Raw genomic sequence first — 24,254 nt, 5'->3', positions numbered from 1 at the left:
AAGAAGACCACCACACAATCCTGGAAAAATTGCGTTTAAAACGAATTTATGATAAAAAACATTTTAATTTCTAAATTGCAGCGGCATTTAATATTATGAATACAGCATTGAAACAACGCGACCACATAATCACGCAGGCCGCACAAACAAACCCCTAATATGCTTTTAAAGCAAAATCTGAAAGTCTAGTTCATTTTAATACATTTTTCAATCTCGTTTCCCCGTTACCGTTAGCATGGCTTTGACGAGCAATAGCGTATGCAAGACTGGTCAAAGCGCGTGTCTCATTGCAAGACTTTTTGTGCTAACAATGCCTTTATAAATATAATTGCATCTTTTATCGGGCAACGATCAAAACACGATTATTTTTAGCGCCGGCAAACATTAATCAAGTGAATTGATTTTCAAGAATATATCGGTGCTGTTTACTCTTTTGAAATATTGCTTTGCTATCGTCGGTTTTAATCAATGCGTCATGCATGAGGACGTCAAATAACATCAAAACGTTGGGTATGGAGCGTCGGGATTGATTAAATAAAATACCGCATTGTTTGTTTTTTTTTTGCACGCCGTTTTGTAAACCTAAATAATTGATGAATAATTCGATATGCTTCTACCGTTCAGCCAATCAGTTTTATTTTTAATTTAAACTTTAAAGCAATGGTATTGTTTGTAATTGTAACGATCAGGTTACCTGACGCAGTGTGCTGTGTGTGTGTCTATTAGTAACACCGATAGGATTATATTTTTTTGTGTTCATAGTATCAGTTTCTTTTGTGAATTTCATAGTTGTGATTATCGTTTATGTGTCGATGTAAATTAATATTTACAAGAAACACAGTTTGTTATCGAGAGCCGAACAATATCGAAAATTCTCGTAACGTGAAAACAATCGTTTTTAATTCTTCAATAATTGACCATTCGACCATACTTACAAAATAACAATATAAAAGGTTCTGTAATTTCTTTCCCGGAAACGTGTATTTCGTTTTCTTGTTAAAAATTATTGTTAATATTTTTTTAACACCTATTAAGTACTATATTCAATAAAATTCTTAACTAATAACAATTAACATATTAACCAAATCAAGATGATTTTATTTATATTATTATTTATTATTATCATAAATCATAGACTTGTTTACATATATGTACTATTGTGATAAAATATAACTCACTACATATTATTACTTTCCCTATCATTTATCCTTATAAACTTAACAAAATCACACATGCACACAAAGACCTTTAGATTCTCAATTGCTATTAAATATTATACATATTGCACATAAACTAATTTCTCAGATCGCCAGCCTTCTGCAGTATACTGCCGTAATATTATAAGTAAGTAAGTAAGCATGTCATCATCGTCATCAGCCCACTTAAGTTCCCACTGTTGGGTCACAGGCATGAGTGTACTAACGATAACATATAGAAAAAACGCAAATCACACACACCTTTAGATTCCCTAGCTAATGTACGTGCATCATATTAAATACACACACACCCTAGATTTGATACTATCCATACTATAATATTATAAATGCGAAAGTAACTCTGTCTGTCTGTTACTCAATCACGCCTTAACTACTGAACCAATTTGCATGAAATTTGGTATAGAGATATTTTGATACCCGAGAAAGGACATAGGCTACTTTTTAGGTTTTATCCCGGAAATCCCACGGGAACGGTAACTATGCGGGTTTTTCTTTGACTGCGCGGGCGAAGCTGCGGGTGGAAAGCTAGTAGTACATATAACTCACTTCATATTAGATCCCCTGGGCAGAGCAATCCCGAAGTCAACGTGCTTGTATCTGCAAATGGGCGGTGTCAGACAGGAGCGTTCATAGCGGCTGTCAATCGTATATGGGGGATCGTTGGCCACCTCCGGGTCCTTCACTAGATCGTTGTTTGGTAGGAACTGACTCTGAAAATATAGCGTGACTTGTAGACAGTACCTACGATAAAAATTATGGTATTCGTTCTAAATTGAAAAGGGGATGCTGCTGTTCGAATAATAATTAATGTAAACTGTACACGCATTTGTCTAATCTCAATCAGTTTGTATTAGTTTGCATGAGTATAAGTTTGTTTAAGCGATCAGAGAAGAGATGATATGGTAAGTAGGCGATAACCATGTGGTCATGAACTTATAATAATAATAATATAGTTATGGGTCGAATTCACAGGCAATAACAATGATGTCGTGATGAGTATATATGTAATTGTAAAGATTTGATAAATAATAATTGTATATTATAAGAGTTACTATGGAATTAAGTAAAATGTAATCAATAAGCAATGACGATAAAAATTCTTTATTCAACACATTACCGTTATAATTTGAAAATAATACCCTGGTACATAACACTCGCCGTGGCATCGCTCAGCGCACATGACATAATTGTTACCTTTTATTGTAATAGTGCAATCTTACTTCGAAATTAATCTTCGAGCTGTAGGTGAGAAATTGGGCTGGCTCCGAGATTCTTTCGATAATGAGATATGCGGCGAGGTTCGCTGTGTACGAACACACAAGGATGAGGGCAAAGAACCACCAGACTGTGCCCACTATTCTTCCAGAGAGCGATCTAAAAGAGACTTTCGTTAGAGAAAATAGTAGAGGATCGGTAGTATTTAGAAGAACAAAATTTACATGGAAACATTATTCTTAGTGAAACTTTTTGTGTACAAAATTTAGCCATAGGAGTGTGTAGCTTATTAATTTTTTTTTATAACTCAATAGAAAAAGAAAATAATATCTTGTATTATTGCAATATTTGCCGTATCTAATATTTTAAGTTTAAATTTCATTTTTTATTTGCGAGGCGTGTCAGAAGTGAAACTTCTTAGGAAAGATTCAAAGATACCATTGCCATGAGGCAACCTTCAAAATTTTACTCTCAACGCGCCTAAAGAAGTTTCATTTCAAAACACACTTATAGGGCTTTTAAATGGAAAAGTAATCAGACTTCTTCATAATCTACGAACGTTAAAAGTCACTCACAGAAGTTAAAAACTAAAACCAACAAAATGCATGACATACAGAGATCTCATCTTACTCTGAGAACTTGCTGATCAACATTATTATACAAAAATAAAAATTCCCTTCTAAATGGGAGCAGCATTCAGCTTCAGCATTTGTAAGAAATCGTCTATGTTGGCGGTATTTTTTACTTGTTAGAAGAAATTTCTAAGAAGACTCACTTTGTGTGTTGTTAAAAAAATAAACATTTTCAAACATTGAATGACAGTCAACTACAGCAGATATTTTTTTAAAGTTAACAAGTATATTATGTTTCTTCAAATCTTTAAACAAATTACTTTAATCAGATTGCATAATTTGTATAGAAACAAAAAGGTGGCTTTCACATCTATACCCTTCATCCATAAATTAAAAAAGATTTAAAATGATGCATTTCACATTCTTCATAAGATGCTTCTCCAGACGATAACAAATATATAAAATAATTAACTATCGATATCGGTGCAGTAGTTCACGAGTAAAGCCGTGATAAAAGAGAAACATGGATCCATTTTTATATAATATAGAGTTTTTTATATAGAAATTGAAATTACAGGCATTTAAAAACGTCAGCGTCGAGTATGATATTTGCAGTATTTACATTAATTAAAATAAGTTTTCTAAAAGACGAACGGCAAGTTGCGAACGGCAGAAGCTACTTCAGCCGTCGCCACAATCATGTCGACGTCAATCGTCGAAGCGTCAGCGGCAGCAGTCAATATGTCGACGGTTGCCGTCAACAAGTGGCGACGCTTGCAGTTTGATGATGACGGCAAACTGCAAGCGTTTGACGGCATCCGTTTTTGCGTGTCGACGGCAGCCATCGACATATTGACTGCTGCCGTCGACATGCTGACGACTGCCATCAACATGTGACGACGCACGGCTTAAGTAGCCTCTGCCGTTCACAACCAGCCGTTCGTCTGTTAGAACTCTAATTGGGAAAAAAACTAATGAGCGAAAGTTAATTGCTGACCCAACTAAAATTAACGCATGTAGTTTAATTAATATCATCTAAAACTGCTCAGAACTCTACAAAAATGATATCTTGAATTAAATAGAAAACTTTTATCAATATAACGAGGAACACTTTTTTATTTTATCTGATCTTTAAGTTAATATAACTTATTATTGTGTTCAAATAAGTAATTTTTAAGCTATTGCATAGCTTCTATCGCGGGCCTTGAGCGCGGGGACCGAATCCAGAAATTCCGTAACGAAAAAACTTCACGCTCCCCACTCTTTACCGCGGCAGTCCCTGAGTGCCGCGCGGCTTTTTTTATTTTTCTTTGGACTAATTTAAAACTAAAATTGTGACATATGTATATACTTAGTAAATATTAATTCATAAGATTGAAGGTATTAATATTGTTATTATATGAAAATTTAATACATTGGAATATGCATTAAACACTTGACCGTAATTTGAAGCTTACTTCATTGAGAGAAGGAACCTAGCTTTTTCCGCCTATATTTCCCTCTCTTTCCGTTGTATATATGCTATCTCTCTCGCACACCTCTCCACCAGGTGGCGGGGCGCACGATAATGTCGGGCGCTGGATGTTTTTCATTGGCGTCTAGCTTCCGCCGCGAGAAGGTTGTCTACAAGACTACAACCTTGGTGCTATTAAGTATTAAGTATTGCTTAAAGCAAGTGCTAAAAGTGTTAAAAAGTGTATCCCGTCGGATCGGTACAGTGAGTTATTTTTATATACATCTATTCTAATAATATTTTACTTAAAAATGAGTAAAAATCTTTAAAGTCAACGGTATAATCGTTGGACTTTATTTAAAATGCTGAGGTTTTTAATGAATCCTTCAGCAATAGTTTATTTTTCAATATGCTTAAATACTTAATAGCATGAATAAAGATATTTAAAATTAACGATACAACCGTTACATTTTACTTGAAATAGTAACTTTTTTTTTGAAATATTTCATTATGCAATATGTACTAATTAATATTTGCATTTTTAATACTGTGAGTAAAGCTATTTTAACGGTGTTACCGTTCGGCTTTACTCGAATCGTTAATATTACTTTTGTGATTATTTGATATTACTAGATATATCAAATACCCTCTCTTGTATATAGATATTTTTAATATTTTATTTCATTTTTAATAATGTGTTTTTATTACAAGGGTACAAGTGAATTTTTCGTGGAAAAATTACAATTAATACTTAGTATGGATATGAGCCAACTCAAAGCTTTACAGGCATACAATCCATTGCTACGACTTTATTACATTGTCGTTATCGCTAGGAACGGTTCGGAATTCCTATCATAGTTTATTACTAAAAATTATCGAACGAGATGAGTCAGCTCCAAGAAGTCACGACATGTCAGAACATGTTGTGATATTATTTTATAAATCGTACGGGAGTTACCGCTCAACTGAATAATGATGGAATTCGCTCATGTATAGTAGATACGTACCATGAATGTTCCACACATTCAAAACTATCCGTAGTCTATACGTGTCCTTTTATGAGTATTATTCTGATCCGTTTTTATGTGAAAATAGACATATTACACACGGCTAATTTGATTGAAAATTACGTTTCCTATGTTCAAATGATGCAACTTTTTTGTTAAAACGAGTAAGTACCAAAAATTTTACAATTAAATTCTTTGGTTTACTGAACTTGTGCTGAAAGGGTTATCGTATAATAATTATCGAGATATCTTAATATAAATTAGATTTAGATACACTTATTTCAAAGGATTTACAATTCACTTCTAACGTTTTAGAATAATATTATAAACTTGTACACCTTGACAAAAAGTAAAAAATTGCGGGTGAGTGGAGATTATTTTGTGCAATTAAATTATAACGTCCTACGACGGTATGGTTGCGTTCGTAAGGAATGTTAACGGATATAAAGCAACTAAATTTTACATCGATTGCATGAACAAAAATAAATATGAATCGAAGTTCATTTTAAAATTTAGTGAATTGATTTGAATTATGAATTTATTAAATGTCGCTAACATTGGAAAATAAGTTAAAGGACCTTGTTAATTGCTATATTATTTAAATGATTATTTACTGCTATTTTTATATTAGCACTAAGGTGTATTCTTGCTCGAAGCAGAATACATAAATGTGGCCACTACTCCTCGCAGGGGTTAGCCAGGTCAAATTCACCCTCGCAGGGTGTCTCTTAAGCATTTTTTGGCAGGCCCTACTTATTTCTAGTTACAAACATCCCTCGCGCAGCTGTCGCTCGCAGGGAAATGGTGCAAATATATATCGGCCCTCGCGGGGCTTTGATTACAATCGTCCCTCACGGAAAAGATGGTGCGAATATATATCAGCCCTCGCGGGGCTTTGATTACAACCGTCCCTCATGGAGAAATGGTGCAAATATATATCAGCCCTCGCGGGGCTTTGATTACAACAGTACCTCACGGAGACATGGTGCAAATATATATCAGCCTTCGCGGGGCTTTGATAACAACCGTCCCCACGGGGAAATGGTGCAAATATATATCAGCCCTCGCGGGGCTTTAATGGCGATTGGTGCAAATATACAAAGGATTGATCATTAAAATGATCATAGATATTTGCTTTCGTCAACGAGGACCCACGAAAGAAGTTTTGGATATGACCGTATCGGATCTTCACTCTTCTAAGGTAGGTAGAAAAAGGTTTTGAAATCTACTTGACAGTGGGCAGTATAGTAAATGACCTAATAAATACAATAAAGGTTAGATACGTCAAATAATGGGCGCATGAAATTGATACTTCGTATCCTAAAAGTTTACGCTTCAGGAATCAGGAAACCACCATTGGTTTACCAATTATGGAAATTGGAATTGAACAAATTGTATTTACCAATGCAAAGCCTAATCACAACAAAGGAAGGCGAGTCGGATCAAATATCATCTCGCAGATGATTTGTGGCGGTGGTTTCGAGGATTGTCACCAAGCCTTGTGTCAACGGTATGTTTGGTATCGTAATTAAATGGCACTAGCCAACCAATTTTCATATACAAACATCGGAAGAGATTTTTTAATCGCAAAGCGATTGAATGTAACAAATGACGATTGATTACGTATAGTTGACCTCTCATAGGCCTATTTTAGTTGCCCGGTCTTGTAGGCAATTTATTTGACTCGTTTTTCAACCCATTTGACCTCATTATTGCACCCATGAGATTTTTCTTCGGGGCTCAAACAATAAATCGCTGAGGGATTAGGATAATCGTTTGTTAGACAAGTTTTTTGTCATCCCACCAGGATTATTATATTGTATAATAAAGTTATATACAACTATTAATGTAAAACGTTTAAGTACTCAACGAATGCTGAGAATACTGACTGTTGAGTTACATAGGATAGAGGATAAATAACGGAAAGTCAATCTTTCCAAACAAAAGCCTCTTATTATTAGATATTACTTGGAACCCCTACCCTTAACGAGAAAGCTCTGCCAAATGACTTCTCATTTCTTTGCTTTGAGGGGGGGGGGGGGGCAATAAATGAAATGTACAGGCTATACGGCTTTTAAAATATAAGTCTGGTAAGCGAACTAAACTTTGCTGGTTTAGTTCTTACTATATCGCTATCCGTGCCTGCTTCTCGTGTTTACGGGTGAATTAAGTTTATCAATAGTCATAAATGCAATGCTATTCAGAGGATATACTGCATTTAAAACATGACAAAGTCTGGTAAGCGAACTAAACTTTGCTAGTTTAGTTCTTGCTATATCGCTGTCCGTGGCTGCCTCGCGTGTTTACGGATGAATAAAGTAATGTCCTGTCTTCGCATCCACAGCTAACTGTCCTATACTGTCATAATCTTAACACAGATTCATTCGGCATAGCTCCCCACGAGCTCAGTTCTTCATTTTTGCACTCGCACAACTGTGGACAACACAAGAGCAATGCCTCCATTGGTAGCAGTTACAATCAAGGGATAACTAACCTAAGGCTAGCCATATTACGGATGTTGGAACAACCGACTATATTCAGGGCAATTTTCTTTGTTCAGTGTAACGTTTAGACTGTCGTAGCATTCTTACGGAACAAAGATGGGATCAGATCTGCATCCTTAATGCAGTTAATCGAAAGGAGATACTTTCAGACGACGATAGTATTCAAAACCCACCATATTCCTTAACATAATAATGCATAGTTAAGCTTATAATCTCTCTTGCCATTATCCTGCAGCAGAATTCCTTGGCGATAATTTATCCTCGTTAGAACGAGCGAGGGTTGTTACGATAATATGAGAAATCCTAGTCAGTTAGAGACCTGAACGACGCGATAGAGTACCGCTATTTCAGTAGTAGTAACACCTAGAAGGGTGAAGGTATTCTGGAAAGCGGAACTGAAGGCCCGGTCAGCAGCATCAGCCACCTAATAGACAGTGTTCAGTGCTGCACCACTATAATCTGCAAAATGACTCTGACGGTATGAAAATGTGGAGTACATTTTCAAAATATCAAATGATATAGTTGGAATAAAAATCCTATTTGCCTCCGTCTATCCAAAAGACATACGGAGTAGCTAGTAGTAGTTGGTTGAATTAGAATAAAGTAACTATAGTTAAAATCCTTTGTTACTGACTGGATAAATTTGGCTCTTTTCCTATCTGACGTTCATATAGCTGTTGACTGCCTAGTGTTGTGCACAAACACTATTATTATAAACAAGCGGTCCGCCCCGGCTTCGCTCGTGGTACTTACGTTTTCTCTACATAAAAACCATCCTCGTACTTCAAGGAATATAAAAAGAATTATCGAAATCGGTTCAGCCGTTCTCGAGTTATGCGCTTACCAACACATTTTGCGATTCATTTTTATATAAGTATAAGAAGATAAGTCACGTTATGTAGTCCCGAGGCTTTCGGTATATAAGTTCTGATGTAAATCATAATTATATCTTAAAACCGAATTGATTAAAAGTAACGTACTTGGCTGTAGTAATTGCAGTTTTGGGACACAGATAAGCTCCTTATCATTTTAGTCTCTTAAGTTCAGTATATTTGTTTCCAGTACAGAGTTTATGACCTATCAGTTTTAAATAAATAATTCATGCATTGTACTGAAAGTACTAGCCATGTTTAGATTATGATTGGTGGCGTTGGCTCTAAACATTAATAGATACCGCACGGTTTGGTTTGATGTTAAAAATCTGTATTATAATTAAAACCGTTTACCTGTTTTGATATTTTATTGCCTTATTCAAGGGGTGACCTTTTAAATTTATTTCTGACCCCAAAAGTAAGGACCAAGTTCTCTTCTTGTCCGCTTGTAGCAGGTTGGGTTAAAACTGTGTGGGTTGAGACAGGTGGTAATTCTATGTTAAGATGATTCAATTGTGCTTCTACAGAGTTCTAATTGAATAAATAAAGGTTTGAGTTTGAGGTATTTTTGCCTCGTCGGGATCAGCTGTTGCTTCATTTTGTAAGTAACATCTAAATGCGTAATTGAAAGTCGTTACTGGCGCTTTCGCAGATTTACGCTAAAGATAGTGAAAATTGTAGTAACTTTAACTTTTCAAGCCAAAAAGGTTAACTAAGGTACGCTTGAACCAATCTCATAAGTTCTAATACTTTTAATCATTATGATTAACTTTTTGGTTCTTATTTGATTAACTTTTCATCTGGGATTGTTAATATATTATATAATATAAAAATTTGTGTGATTTATTGGTAGGTATACTATCTGCACACCTTACTCTTTCAAATAAAGAAATAAGTAATTACTTATGTGTTCAAATTCACATTGGCGTCCATATATTGTACACCAGGTGGGTAACAAACAGGTCTCAATGAAGTAAGCTTCAAATTACGGTCAAGTGTTTAATAGCTGTGTTTTACCTGAAAATAAAACACATATTAAATACTTACCTATATTTGAAGCTTACACTTAACGTCCACCTGTTGTGGATTTCGACTCAATGAAAAACATCCAGCGCCCGACATTATCGTGCGCCCCGCCACCTGGTGGAGAGGTGTGCGAGAGAGATAGCATATATACAACGGAAAGAGAGGGAAATATAGGCGGAAAAAGCTAGGTTCCTTCTCTCAATGAAGTAAGCTTCAAATATAGGTAAGTATTTAATATGTGTTTTATTTTCAGGTAAAACACAGCTAATATCAAAGCTCGAACCATGGATAAAGCAAGTACCAGTACGATTAGCGAACAATTATCTGCCAGATATAATGTATTGGATAATTAAATGAGATTAGAAATGTATGACAGTATTGAACGACCCTAGATATTATGTATAATATTATGTACAGATATAGTATATACAGTTATATTTTAAAAAAGCTCTATTATTAATATTAGTAGATAAGTAATTTAGTATCTACATACATATTATATAGAGCAGCAGTTCTGATTATATTTAAGAATTTTTATTATTAGTAGATTATTGTAACATCACCTAGATATGGAAACGTAACTTGTTACTACAAAGTAAAATCAATTAATTTCTCAACAATTCACATTCTTTTAGTACAGTATATTATAAAAACAATGCTTTGTCTTTTATGCTTCCTCAAATATGTTGATAGTATGTAAAATGTATGGAATATAAGATGAACCATTTTCCAATATCGGATTGCGTGTAAACTACTTTACGGAAACAATATTGTATTGTAAGCACGATTTAACTCGAGACAAGGAATTTAATATATTCTCTTAGAAACGATATTGACCGCAATGCTTAAAATTCACTAGACCCAGTATTCCTTGAATCTTTAATCTAAAGGTAATCTCAAACTTTATGCATTCTCTGTACGCTAGGTTGTATTAAAATAGAGGAAATATTTACTAGCTGTCACAGGGTTTTATGAAAATTCTATTTTCAATCATGGTTCGGTTTAACTATATTATTGTCTATCCTTTTGTAAAGTTGGGACATCAATGTAATATTTCCAAAGTATCCATCTTTGTGTTACAAGCAGAATATGAAAACAATTTCAGATGAATTTGTTCATTTGCAGACAGTCGAGCTCAAGGCGTAGAAAATTAAAAATATTTTCATAAGAAATCTTACCTCGGTACAACGTCACTGCCTTGTTGCATAAATGATCCCAGAGAGAACCAGAACGAATTCCAAATGCTAAATTCATTATGCAAGATAATCTGAAAGGAATTTCAACCATGAAATACCATAATTTATTCTTAAAACTGAACAAATCATGAACGAATGTTATATCAAATGATATGACCATAGAAATATAATTGTTATTTAGATTTCTATGGATATGGCCATAGTGTCTTTTGCTTTTAATTTACGACGTAGTGTTCTTTACAATATAATATACACGGTACAGTAGTAAGTAGCAGGTACGCAATACTTGCTATGTAGTACTGAAGAGGAGTTTACTATCATATCAAGGAAAATCGACCTTCTTAGACAAAGACAGAAAGCCTTTCTAATAAACCAACCAATATATTGCGAAATCTAGTCTTGAACATAAAAAATAAATAAATAAGGATTCAAAAGAAGGAGAAATTAGAAAATTTCCTAACAAAGGTTCCGGAATAATATTAAAAAAAATGCCAAAAGGCTTACTTAATTATTAGACTTATAATCTAAGTACATATATCAATAAGAAGATGTGAAATTAGAATAAATTTTTGTGTGGTTTTATGAAACCACGGTAAAAGTGAAACTTAGGCACAAAATTATCGTATTTGTACGATAATTATATAATAAGAATATTTGTACGATAATTATTATCGTACGATAATAATTATCGTACAAATACGATAATTTTGTGCCTAAGTTTCACTTTTACCGTGGTTTCATAAAACCACACAAATTTTTTTTCTAATTTCACATCTTCTTATTGATATTTATCGTACGGTTCGACCGTCACGCGACATGCGCTTCACTGACCAAAAAGTTTGAGACGATGTAATAAAAGTTTCACTTTAATAGTTTTATGTACAATTTAGTAACACAATACACAACTAAATACTATCTCTATATAATATTAATTTAATACTATAGTAATTACCTCATTAGTACTGCTGACAGGATGATCCAATTGGGTATCAGATATAGATACCGATTTCCACTCGTGCGGTGAAAATCTTGACACCAAGAACAGAACTATGCTCACTGCGAAGAAGCTGAATAGTACACAGAGCTAGAAATAATAGAATTAGTTCAAAATTGAACTTTATTGTATGCGAATTAAAGTTTAAAATTGTTGACTTTTTTATCAAAGCATTGATTCATTGAGGAGTTAAGAGAAAGCTTAATTAATTTACAATATTTTACATATTGCATCAAAATTTAACTACGACAGGAGCTCACCTAAGCTAATAGACACGTTTTATTATAATGGTAATAAAAAACTTGTAGTAATAAAAACAAACAAAAACCTTTATATTTATTGAAATTTATTACATTTGCTAGATTTATTAGGGAAATGAAATCTAAAATCTTATATTTCGTGTCTAACATAAAACGCTGAAACATTTCTATTCTTTGACCTTTGAAAATGTTATTTGAACGAATGTAAAAGTAAGCCTTATTTAATATTATTACCTGGATGTAAAATACGTGTTTTTTTTTACACGAGTATCTTACATGATTATATATAAAATAGGTAGTAAATTAATGTAGAGTACACTAAACTGCAAACCAAATTTCCTAGCTCTAAACATGCATTTCAAATTTCATAATAAAGACTTGTCCACAGATTGATGTTTGTAAAAGCATTTTACCAACATTATCATCAATGAGGAAGCAATCTATTGTGCTGCAGATGACAGTATAATGAAAATCCACAATTATTAAACAGATGCATGACATCACCGCAATTGTTGACGTGGGTCGAAATTGGGTGGTTTTATCAAAAGAAAAATAATATCTTCGTTGTCCACGATAGACAAATGTTACACACTTATATCATGCATATTTACTGAAAATACTTTGCAAGCTCCAAGTATTATTTTTCCAACAAATTTCGGACGAAATTTAATTAAATTACATAACCAATGTAATATAATAATCGTACTGGACGAAGAAGCGTGGGACGACCACCCACAAGATGGACAGACGACCTGGTCCGAGTGGCAGGGAGCCGCTGGATGCAGGCCGCCGGTGACTGGTCGTGGTGGAAAACCCTGAGGGAGGCCTTTGTCCAGCAGTGGACGTCCCACGGCTGAAACGACGACGACGACATAACCAATGAAATAATAGGTATGGAGGAAAAAAATATGTTACTATAGAAATATATCTGTCCTTCTTAGAACCTTTCAAGCCATCTATTCTAGAACGTAATATATTATGGACCGGTATATTAAATATACACCCAATATACACTAAAACTTATTCCTCTATCAAGGCAATCGTAACATAGAATGATAACAAAATGTCTAAAGAAACTAAAGTCCATAAGTCAGTGTGTATCTCGACGTTGTGCTCAAGACCTGCTATAATAAACATCCACGTTTAAACAACATTTTATCGAGACACTGTTTGAATTCGAAGAGCGCAGCCACTTCTAAGAGCTCAAATGCTTGTGACTTGAACACTATTTGTCGCTTGAATTTCGAGAGAAAAAGAACAGAAAACGTGTGTGAAGTTAGTGATGATAACTATGTTATCAAAACATAGTTAGAATTACCGTAAAGTGCGTCACACACGGTGAAGATACTATAATATTTTATCTTAAGATACTATAAACTACCCATAAAATTTCGGGTCATTTGTAACAGGATGGCGGTTAACAGGGGTCTTAATACGCAATGACAAATGAAAAATGATGATCAGAACGCTGATACCGGATACCTTAAGATACTGTAATATAAAATATTACAGTATCAGTTTCAGAATCTTATAATTATGTGTATATCTTTGATTAAATCCCGCGTGAAAGAATTCCCTTCGCTAAAAACCTTTGATATATGTCTAGTAAATAAAAAAGAGATAAGGATTAAAAAAGAAAAGTCACGACTCCTGGGCTTTATTAAAAAATCCAAAAAGGCACTTCTTGCTCATTAGACAATAAACTTAAGTTAAAGCGTTATAATATTATTTATTGCAAATAAAAATATGTACGTTAATGCGCTACACGTTCCAAGAATGTCTTAAAGAAATAGAATCTACCTCAATAATTCCTTTTACTTCTGCCCTACATTATCCGGCTTTAATAAAATCAAAGCACATTACGTATTTATTACATTAGCCAAATAATGTATACTTACCCATATTTCCTTAGACAAAGGCCGTAAAAAGCTGAATGTATCGGAGAGCTGCTTAGGTGCCTTTGTTTGTATAATCGGATTTTCTACAGACAGGAATGGTTCAGTGAAATCCACCACACGCTCCCTTACAGATGTTATGGCTAATGGTGCTAAGGCCAAGTCTGCTTCCTGTAGATATAATGATATGTAAGTTTCATAGTTAATCGATAAACATATTTTCAAACCAGCATCACAACTAATAGGGTATGTTGTTCGATAGTAGTAATACGTGGAACTGAGCAAAGGAGTAAGCAGGATTTTGGTAAGTTGGGGTTTGGCTTCATTTTCAAATAATGTAAGTAGTCCGTAGATATTTGTTGTCTAATTTTAAATAATGCAGAGATTATAAAACAAAAATAGAGGAATTAAAATATAGTAAAGATACGTCCATAAGTATTTAATTGGCATTGTGTTTCATTATTTCCTAAAACAGTGAATAACTAACACATCTTAAAAAATATGGATATTATGAAAGTTTCCTCATGTGTAGCTAACAGCAGAGTTATAATTACTCTATTTATGTATCATACTCCTCTTGAGAACTCATCTTATTTAAGCCCTGAGAGGTTGTCACTGCATCTAATTACACATGCAAGACGCTTCTTCAAGTATTTTACAAGTCGTTTTACATGTCTATATTTTATAAATCCCGCGTGTTATGGACGTGAAACATCTTTAGGCGCGTGAGCAATGGCATACCTACATATTATGGTAATACCGTCACGTTATGGAGTAAGGCGACGATTTTGGTATCTTTTAATCTTGCCAAGGAAGTTTTAGTTCTGACACGTGTGCGTGCTCTTTTTTATTAGCTAAACAATTTCATAGAATATTGCTTGTGAATAAAACGAAACGCTTTCCATTTTTGGCCAGTGTTGCAAATAATCAAAGCCTTCACAGACACATCGCACGCAATACAACAAAAGCATAACTGACTTTATAGGATGGAAGATAAACTATTTTTCCCGGACAAGCCGTCCAATTCATGCCTCGGGAAAAATCCGTTTTGTGTTGTTCGGAATATTGTTTTTTCCAAACTACTTTTAATACGCTTTTAACCAATTTATTTTTCGAAACATTAAATACAACATTAGAAATTGATGATTCATTTCTATCAGACTACTTCTTATTTTAAATCTATGTTTAAATACTGAATAAAAGGTACTAAAGTGTCCGAAGACACAATAAAATAAAAGAGACATATCCCGATCGTTATGCACTCGAAATACAAAAGAAAGTTAAATTGTTAAGCAAAGTATTGAGGCATTTAATGCACTGCAAACCACACACCCCCGAAGGCAAGCCTTTGTACTCCACTGCTTAATAGAATAAAACACTTTATCCCTTACAAATCGGATCCTGATATTTTTCTTTGATCATCACATCTAAGAAAAACTGCTACACTTTAACACAAATGTTTTTAGCTTCTTTGAACACGCTTTCAGTTTAATTTATTATTTACGTATAAGCTCTTAGCATCACTAGTTTTAGGAAGCTGGAATATTTTATGCTAATAAATTATGAAAGTTAATACGCATTTGGTACAATATGGTTTGATGAAGTTTAAATATATGTTTAATATAATATTAATAAATAAATACAATTCCAAAGCTAGTTAATCTTTCTGGAAATTAACATAAATAACGTTATTACGAATTGAAATGGAATTTTTATTTTATAAGCGTAGAAATTAAGTTTATTAACGCGCAATGGTCTGTTTGGCTTGACAATAATTAATAATTTTAATGCACAGTTTATAGATTTTTTCTCAGCAACCTGATTTCTTATTAAAGGATCATCCTTAGGAACAAAACAAAATAACAAAATTATTTATGCTATAAAATTATTTAATATCAATTATAACAGCTAAACTTACCTTCTTTAGAACTTCACCCACTAAGCCGGACCAGCCGTCTACTGTTTCGCTTCCAAATTGTCCATCTTTTACTATCCTTATTTCATCTTTAAAAAAATAACCGTATAAATATTGCATACATTTAACTAATTAAAACATATAATTAATGTAGCAAACATTAATAAAATATAGATACCATAACCGACATTAAATGGGCATAATAAAATAATTAGTCGAAATTATAGAGTAGCATATTAAAATATTGAAACCTTTTCCATATTATAAAACGGCCTGACCTGCCCATTATTTCTTATAGCAGTATTATTACCAGTGTGGGAAAGTGATGACGCTAGAAATAATAATATAACGCTGGAAATAATACTGCTTTAAGACATCATGGTTTGGAGGCTGGTTGTAACTCAAAATACGTACATTTTATCCCCAGTCTCTTCGCAAGGAAATCGGCCAAGTCCTTCAAAAAGCCATGGTACTGTTCCTCCCTCTGTCCATATTCCTTTGGCTTTATCATCAAGTATGGCTCTTGCAGCATTGTCGTGATTATAAATGTTCTGTTTGTCTCGAATGTTGTTGGCGTGTACAGACGAACGTATTTTGGTGACAGGAGATGCAAACCTTGCTTGTCAGACCACGTCGCAACCTAATAAAGGATAGGTCTTTAATGAAATTCTTTATTAAATGTATTTATAAACCGGATACTGTCCCACTTTTGTAGGGGACTTCCCGAACTCCTAATTACAAAGTTGTTTAAATATAAATGTAATTTAGACGAGTTAACTACATAAGTTATTCGTTTCCTTTACTGGGCGTTTTATAAGTGAGTAACCATAAAATAATTGAAGATTATTAGTTTAAATAATAATAGTTAAAAAAAACTAAAAAACACGCTTTTTATAGAAAACCGAACTAAAAAATAGAAAATTTTTATCAAATTAGTGTATTGTCATCGGTCCTCAATAAATCTACAAAGTTTGAACGAAATCTGGCCGTTTAAAGTGGGTCAAAATCGCGCCCAAAGAAGTCGGTTACAAACATACAGGTGAAGCTAATATAAAGCGTGTAATAATAATAAAAATAGTTACACGAAAAATTTAATTTATAAAAAAATACATTAAGGTATTATCATCGCAGGTTATTATCGAATGCATGAATACGAAACAAAATCATTACATCTAATGAACCATATACTTATGAACCATATACGAGCAAATAAATATATTTGAATTTGAATTTGAATTTGAATGCTAGACCATCCAGACACTACCGACCTCTATATAATTCCCACAATCCATTAATTACAAACCAATTTACAAATGACCAACTGACTATGCCTATAACCAAGAATCATGTCCAAGGAGGCCTCTGAGCTGTTAACGTTATAAACCTATTAGCTTCTCTCAAAAGCCTGAGTTTCTCAATCTCCGGTCTGACTTTGATCTAGTATTACAGCCAAGGTTTAACATAGAATATATTTATCAGCATCGATGGAAACTATCTATATTCAAATATTCTCTGTACGGTCAGAGAGCAATTAATTTGGTCAAGTTATAACATTTGACTGGATCGTAATATTCATTGGATAGTCTTGTTGTTTATGTATGAAGTAATTATTGTAACTATTCTGTGTGTAAAAGGTTAATCATGAAAAATGAAAATCGTGCTTGAGGGTAGCTGTTACTGAATTATTCTCCAATCCATTACTGTATACATTCATGAAATTTATATGAAGATTTAATAATTTGTATGATTTATTTATAAGGATTCCACAAAATATAAAGGTGAGCATTTGCAACAATCAAAAATACACATTTTTACATAAAAGATTATTTTACAAATCCCATGCAGGAGATCGCTAATAATTAATTAACAATTTATCGTCTAGACGTCTCTAAAAATAGGGTTTATTGAAGAAATCATGAAAAAGATATTATAAGAGATAAAAACAATTTTGTACAATGGTGTGTGTCGTTTTAATCTTTGCTAGTGAGATTTTTTTATTCATAAATACAATCATCCTTTATCGAAAACATTATTAAATTTATTTAGATGATGTTATAATATAAAAAATGTTATAATAAAAATGTAAAAATAATAATGTAAAAATGTTATAATATGAAAACATTTATTTCTAACTAATTCCATGTTACCGAAAAGTTATATCCAAGAAATCGTTCAAATCTCAAGTCGTTAAATCATCAAGTCGGTATGTAACATTGATTTATAATTATTGTCGGAAAGCTACCATAACCCCGTCTAACGCTGAAAAGATGGAGTGAAATAAACTTTATATTACGTAACTTTCAACAAAAGTTGTTACCACGTAACTGATGTGCAAAGTTTTACGCACCTAAGATTTTGTAAACCTTATTACGTGAGCGTATTTTAAAATTATTCATTGGTAAATCGCAGCTTAATGGACGTGGGCGTTTTAGAATTAGATACAGTGTTTTTTATTTGAATACAGATTTATAGTAAACTAGGTTTCCGCCCACGGCTTCGCCCGCGCAGTAAAAGAAAAACCCGCATAGTTCCCGTTCCCGTGGCATTTCCGGGATTGCGTCATTTTACCGGGATAAAAAGTAGCCTATGTCCTTTCTCGGGTATTAAAATATCTCCATACCAAATTTCATGAAAATCGATTCAGTAGTTTAGGCGTGATTGAGTAACAGACAGACAGACAGACAGAGTTACTTTCGCATTTATAATATTAGTATGGATAAAAGTTTAGTTTGGTGGAAAATTTCGATGATACTAATTAATGTATGGCTTCATTAATTGAGCTAATCTAATAGAAAGAATGCGACACGTTGAAAAATCTAATAGGAATATTAGTGAGTAAACCATTTTTTTTTTAGTGGATCTAACGTATATTACAACTCATATCTAAACCTAAAAGATCACAAATAAAATATTATATAGGTATATACGGTCGAATTTTTCAAATTAAATTTAATCTTCTCCTTTTTTGAAGTCGGTTAGTGATATCCTTCTATAATTTAACTGATTAAAATATATCGCACAAACAATGAAACTCATGTAAAACGTTGAATTCATACATCCCCATAACAAATCTTCATGAACAAGACCTCAAAAAATAACATTTCATGAAACAATATACCTTACCTTAACCATCGCACTCTGCACAGTCATTTCAACAACTTGCAGGGTGAAATTACACCGGTGTCCCTCCTCGTTGAACGAAATATTCCCCGTTAGACCCTCGATATCCGTCTAAAATACATTTAAAAAGTTCAAATAAATCTCTTCCCTGATTTGGGACGGAACGCATAAAGTAAAGGTGGTCGAACATCTGTTCGTGGACTAATGTTCCCAACTTCCTAAGTACTTTGGCAATACCTTTTTTACCGTGTCGCGCTGGACCCAATATTTTCCACGGACTATAAGAACTGTTACGATAGGACATAAATAATAGCATTTTATTACTGCGCCCTTTCATAAATGTCTTGTAAAAGGCCAGCACTAAATTTGTTATGTAATATTATATTTCTAAGTTTCAGCAGTTTAACGGGACGGACTTTATTTTGTTGATCCTTTGAAATTTTTTTTCATAATTGACTGATTTTTTTATTGAGGCTGCTAGAATACATTACCTAATTACATTGGAGACGGTATTTTTGACTTAATATTATTTATTATTCTATTATAAACTGTTTTTTAATAATGTTAAAGTTCCACGTCTTATACCACATTATAATTTACAAATACTATTAAAACATGACTATCCCACCAAAAACATTTTCATGTAAAATGTTGCCAAGACGAGCCCATATGACTCGCACTATCAAAAAGTTATCAGATCTCCTGTAGAGCCAAGCTTCTAACACTACACGCCCTAACTCTACAAGGCCTAACTTCACTAACTCTACACTTTAGTCAAAATATGTGGCTTGGCCGTTTCGCTACATTCACATCGGCGTTAGGTGAAAAATTAATTCACTGTTCATTACTTTTGTGTTATACAATAGTTCTTGTAGTAACGAACGGCCAAGCCACATAGTTTGACTAAGGTGTAGAAACCGGTGCTGCGATGCCTCTGCATCACAGAATATCACCGAGTGGTTCCCTTTTTTAATGTTTGATGCTGCACATATGATAATTTTTATGCACACACAACACCACATACCTTTTTAATCAACCTCGATATTTTATCCCCATGTTCAAAGGGCACCACCCAGCCCTTACCAGGGTTGCAATCAATCACTTTAGTGGTATTTGCAAGCGCGGCAGCCCTTCGCAGTGCAGCCCTGAACGCATCTGGCTTCTTCCTCCACAGCCTTCCAAGAGCATCCATCAGGACTTGAACTCCATCGTACATTAGTGCTGTTTGCGCCTGTATGAAATAGGAGTTAAGTATTCTTCTAATCACATTAGAATAAGTAGGATAAGCTAAAAATGAAGAAACAAGTAGTGGTTTATTATATTCATCTGAGTTAAAACTTCGGCTATGTAGTTTAAATAATATGTTAGGGAACTAGTAATAGTAAATAATCTATACTTCTATACTAATATTATAAAGAGGAAAAGTTTGTAAGTATGTATGTATGTATGTATGGTTTTCACGCATAAACTACTAGACCGATTTCAAAAATTCTTTCACCATTAGAAAGCTGCATCTTTACTGAGCAACATAGGCTATATTGTATTTTCAAAAAAATTAGAGATCCTTACCAAAAATGCAATAATGTAACCCAATGTGTAAAAAAATCCTCAATAAAACTTCTGTCATCGCGTGCGCTGCGGAATCTATTGAAGATAGAACAAAAAAAATGTTCTACGGTATTATAGAATGTATCAATATCTACAAGAAAGTCCGCGATACCATAATATGTCCATCTTCAGTAGTTATGTTACTACAACAACTTTTTTACGTTTTCAAAGTAAATAGAAGTGCCGACAGTAATCAAACCATGTTATCCATGCACATATAATATAAATCCTTATCCCATTAAACGATGTTTTATTATAGACTGTTTCAATACCAGCAAAATACTTTTTAAATGAAAAGAATTGGATATTCCATGCAAAAGATATAACGAATTTTAAAAGTGTCAATCTACAGAAAATAGTAGGTATACTGTTCGAGCAGGCCGTAGTGCGGGGGTCACGGAGGAATTCTACCAATATGCGTCTTGACGGAACACAGTGGGGTTTTGGTCGGTAGGAATCCGACATAACCCACGGCCCCTCCCCCGGAGGCCGTGGGTGTCTATGAAAGATTTCCCCACTAAAACAAAAAAAAAGGCCGTAGTGCGGGACGGGGTAAAGGTGATTTTCATGTGATTAAAAATTAAACCTATAGTCCGACCTATAGTAGACGAGAAGTATGCGGGTGAAACCGCAGGCCATTGCTAGTATTATATAACAAGGTCGCAGTCAAGATGAAGATTGAACCGGGTGGATGGAAAACGTTGGTTTAATTGGCCATGAAAACTAAAATTAATGAATCATTGATTTGATGCAGGCCTTAGTTTCTAAATCACTTGTAATATGAGCATGTGTTTATACTTATATGTACCTATATATAATGTGTTATAATTACTGTTCTAACGCTGTGTTATTAAATAAAAAATAAAAATATTAAATAATTTGAATGTTTATTTTATTACGATGCCTAGTAGAAAAGCTTTGAATTCCAGCAATAAAAAATAGAACCATGTGTAGCAAACGTTTTGAATGGTATATTAAAAATCAGTCTAGCGCATTTAAATAAAATTCTAACACAGTAACGCAAATAGCCTCCATAAAAACACGGGCGGATGCAAAAACGTCATATCGACAATCCAGTATAAAAAAAACCGGCCAAGTGCGAGTCGGGCTCGCGCACAAAGGGTTCCGTAGCAGCAAATATAATAAATTACAGTTAAATCAACCTATCTCAAAAACTATAAGAGATACTTTGATCAAACCAAAAATCGTTGAAAGAGTTAATTAGCATGCATCACCTCTATTTTTTTTAGAATTTTATACCCCGTAGTTATAAAAATAGAGGGGGGGGGACATACTTTTTACGACTTTGAGAGCTGATATCTCAAAAACCGTTCACTTTAAGAAAAATGTTTTTTAGAAAACTTTATATCATTTTAAAAGACCTTTCCATTGATACCCCACACGGGTATGTACATCGAAAAAAAAAATTTCATCCCTCAGTTACATGTATGGGGGGCCCCACCCCCAATTCTTTTTTTTACTATTTAGTGTCATATTTTTGTAGCGGTTCATACAACACATATTCCCATCAAATTTCATCACTGTAGTACTTATAGTTTCCGAGTAAATCGGCTGTGACAGACGGACAGACGGACAGACGGACAGACGGACATGACGAAACTATAAGGGTTCCGTTTTTGCCATTTTGGCTACGGAACCCTAAAAAATGAGAGATATTAATAAAATAGCTTCGAATGTTCATTTCATTTCGAGATCGGAGTTCAATTTTGTTTCCCGGTTGAATGTTTTTAGTTTTCTATATAAACACGGTGGAAGCCAAAATTAAACATTGCCTGTGAGAGCTTACTTTTCGTGTTACAAGTCAATATTAATCTGGGAAATGATAAAATAAATGGTAAGTTCATGTTAGTGCCATGGTAAATTCGTCTTTACCTATAGCAATTTACAAACGAGTTAACTATGAATAACTTTAACAGTAAACTCGTATAAATTTATAAAGAATAGAAAAATTCGATAACGAGGCGGGACTCGAACCCGCATCCTTTCGCGCCAAACCGGGGCGGATGCCTGACCAACTCGAACTGATCGATCTTTTTCTATTCTTTATAAATTTATGTTTATAAAGCATTTGAATGCCATAAAACCAAAAATATCAAATTCGGTAAACTCGTAGTTTAATATTAAAACCATTTCTCTGAACTAATGATCCTGTTACTTACAGATCGGAACGTAGAATGAGCTCTTAATCAAAGCCGAGAGTTCGAACTAAAATGTAATCAAACTGATTATTATTAGCAAGTGGCCATTAATTTGAAAAGCACTGATGTGCACTTTGTACTGGAGATTATATCGCTAAATTTGCAGGCGTTGGTCACGTAATAGCTTACAAACAAACTTTGATAACACTTCCAGTGTGGTAAGCGTCAAATATATCTAAAGTTGGTTGGAATTAGTTATAAGTATAGTGTAAGTATAACTGCATGAATAATGTGTGCACATATTAATTATATAAGAGACTGTGTTTTTATTATGAAATTTAAGTAATAATTCTTTTAAGATTTAGAAGACTTAATGAATTACAAGGCTTCTTCTAAACTGATGTGTTTCGAGCAAGATTTCGACTTTTTACCTCGCTTATTAGCTTCACTTGTATGGTTGTATGTAACCGTCTCCTTTAGAATTGATATTGGTCCACTTTAAACAGACTGCTGAATTAATCAACCTTCGTACACTTCGAATCGGTGGCAATATACAAATTTAGATTCTTATCAAAGCGTTTACTTTGGCTATTTTGACTATGTATAGTTATGATTATTTATTAACATAGAACATTTTACAATTAGCAAACAGTTTTGAATATACAACTAGCATGTTATCAAATATACACAATAGCACATAATATTATAGTGTAGGAAACACAGCGAAAACTAAAATAGCCTGCATTATTATTACTCTAATAAAAGCTAAGAATTTCCTCTGCTATTTGAAATACATCTTCACCGTCTTTAAAGCTACTTCTAGATAGATTTACTATGAAGCTTTATAATAATTTTACGTTATTTTTAGCTCTTAATTCTTCAGAGAGGAGCTTATTAAACGATACTAATAATAGATACCAAGGTAAGATATAATTTTGCTATGAAACTAAAGAAATAGCATCCGTATTATAATAATTATTTATTTATTTAATTAGATGTAGGTACGTGACGTGCTTTTGTAAAATCCAAGCACAAAATATAGGTACCTATACTACATTATAATACAAGTGTACATCTTGGGCCGTATACAATAGCTTTGATACTGAAAAAAAAACATTTTATCTATTAGTATAATATTATATTTAAATCATATTAATTATAATAGAAAATTTGTGTTCGATTACTTTAATATTTAATATTAGATCCAATACTAGAAAACGTTTACGCAGTACAGAGTATTA

The 24,254-nt window shown here is 33.5% G+C and overlaps 1 protein-coding gene across 1 annotated transcript in view; it reads right to left on the bottom strand.

The window, feature by feature from the left end:
- The window catches only part of LOC149910975 (glutamate receptor 1-like), a 75,104-nt gene that overhangs the window by 3,666 nt on the left and 47,184 nt on the right, over positions 1-24,254 (bottom strand). The window contains exons 7-15 of the mRNA XM_090101523.1: positions 20,271-20,477; positions 19,250-19,357; positions 16,541-16,766; positions 16,130-16,215; positions 14,215-14,382; positions 12,015-12,146; positions 11,045-11,133; positions 2,438-2,591; positions 1,764-1,927 (exon numbers count right to left, since the gene is read on the bottom strand). Coding sequence (XP_089957649.1) covers positions 1,764-1,927; positions 2,438-2,591; positions 11,045-11,133; positions 12,015-12,146; positions 14,215-14,382; positions 16,130-16,215; positions 16,541-16,766; positions 19,250-19,357; positions 20,271-20,477 — 1,334 coding nt within the window. The remainder of the gene's footprint in view (positions 1-1,763; positions 1,928-2,437; positions 2,592-11,044; positions 11,134-12,014; positions 12,147-14,214; positions 14,383-16,129; positions 16,216-16,540; positions 16,767-19,249; positions 19,358-20,270; positions 20,478-24,254) is intronic.

This window comes from Colias eurytheme, chromosome 1 (genome assembly GCF_061535395.1).
Source record: "Colias eurytheme isolate Ceu_HAF_F1 chromosome 1, ilColEury1 Martin Lab GWU primary, whole genome shotgun sequence".
Classification (NCBI taxonomy): domain Eukaryota; kingdom Metazoa; phylum Arthropoda; class Insecta; order Lepidoptera; family Pieridae; genus Colias; species Colias eurytheme.
Note: the sequence above shows the minus strand (reverse complement) of the source record. Positions and strands in the feature narration are given on the sequence as shown.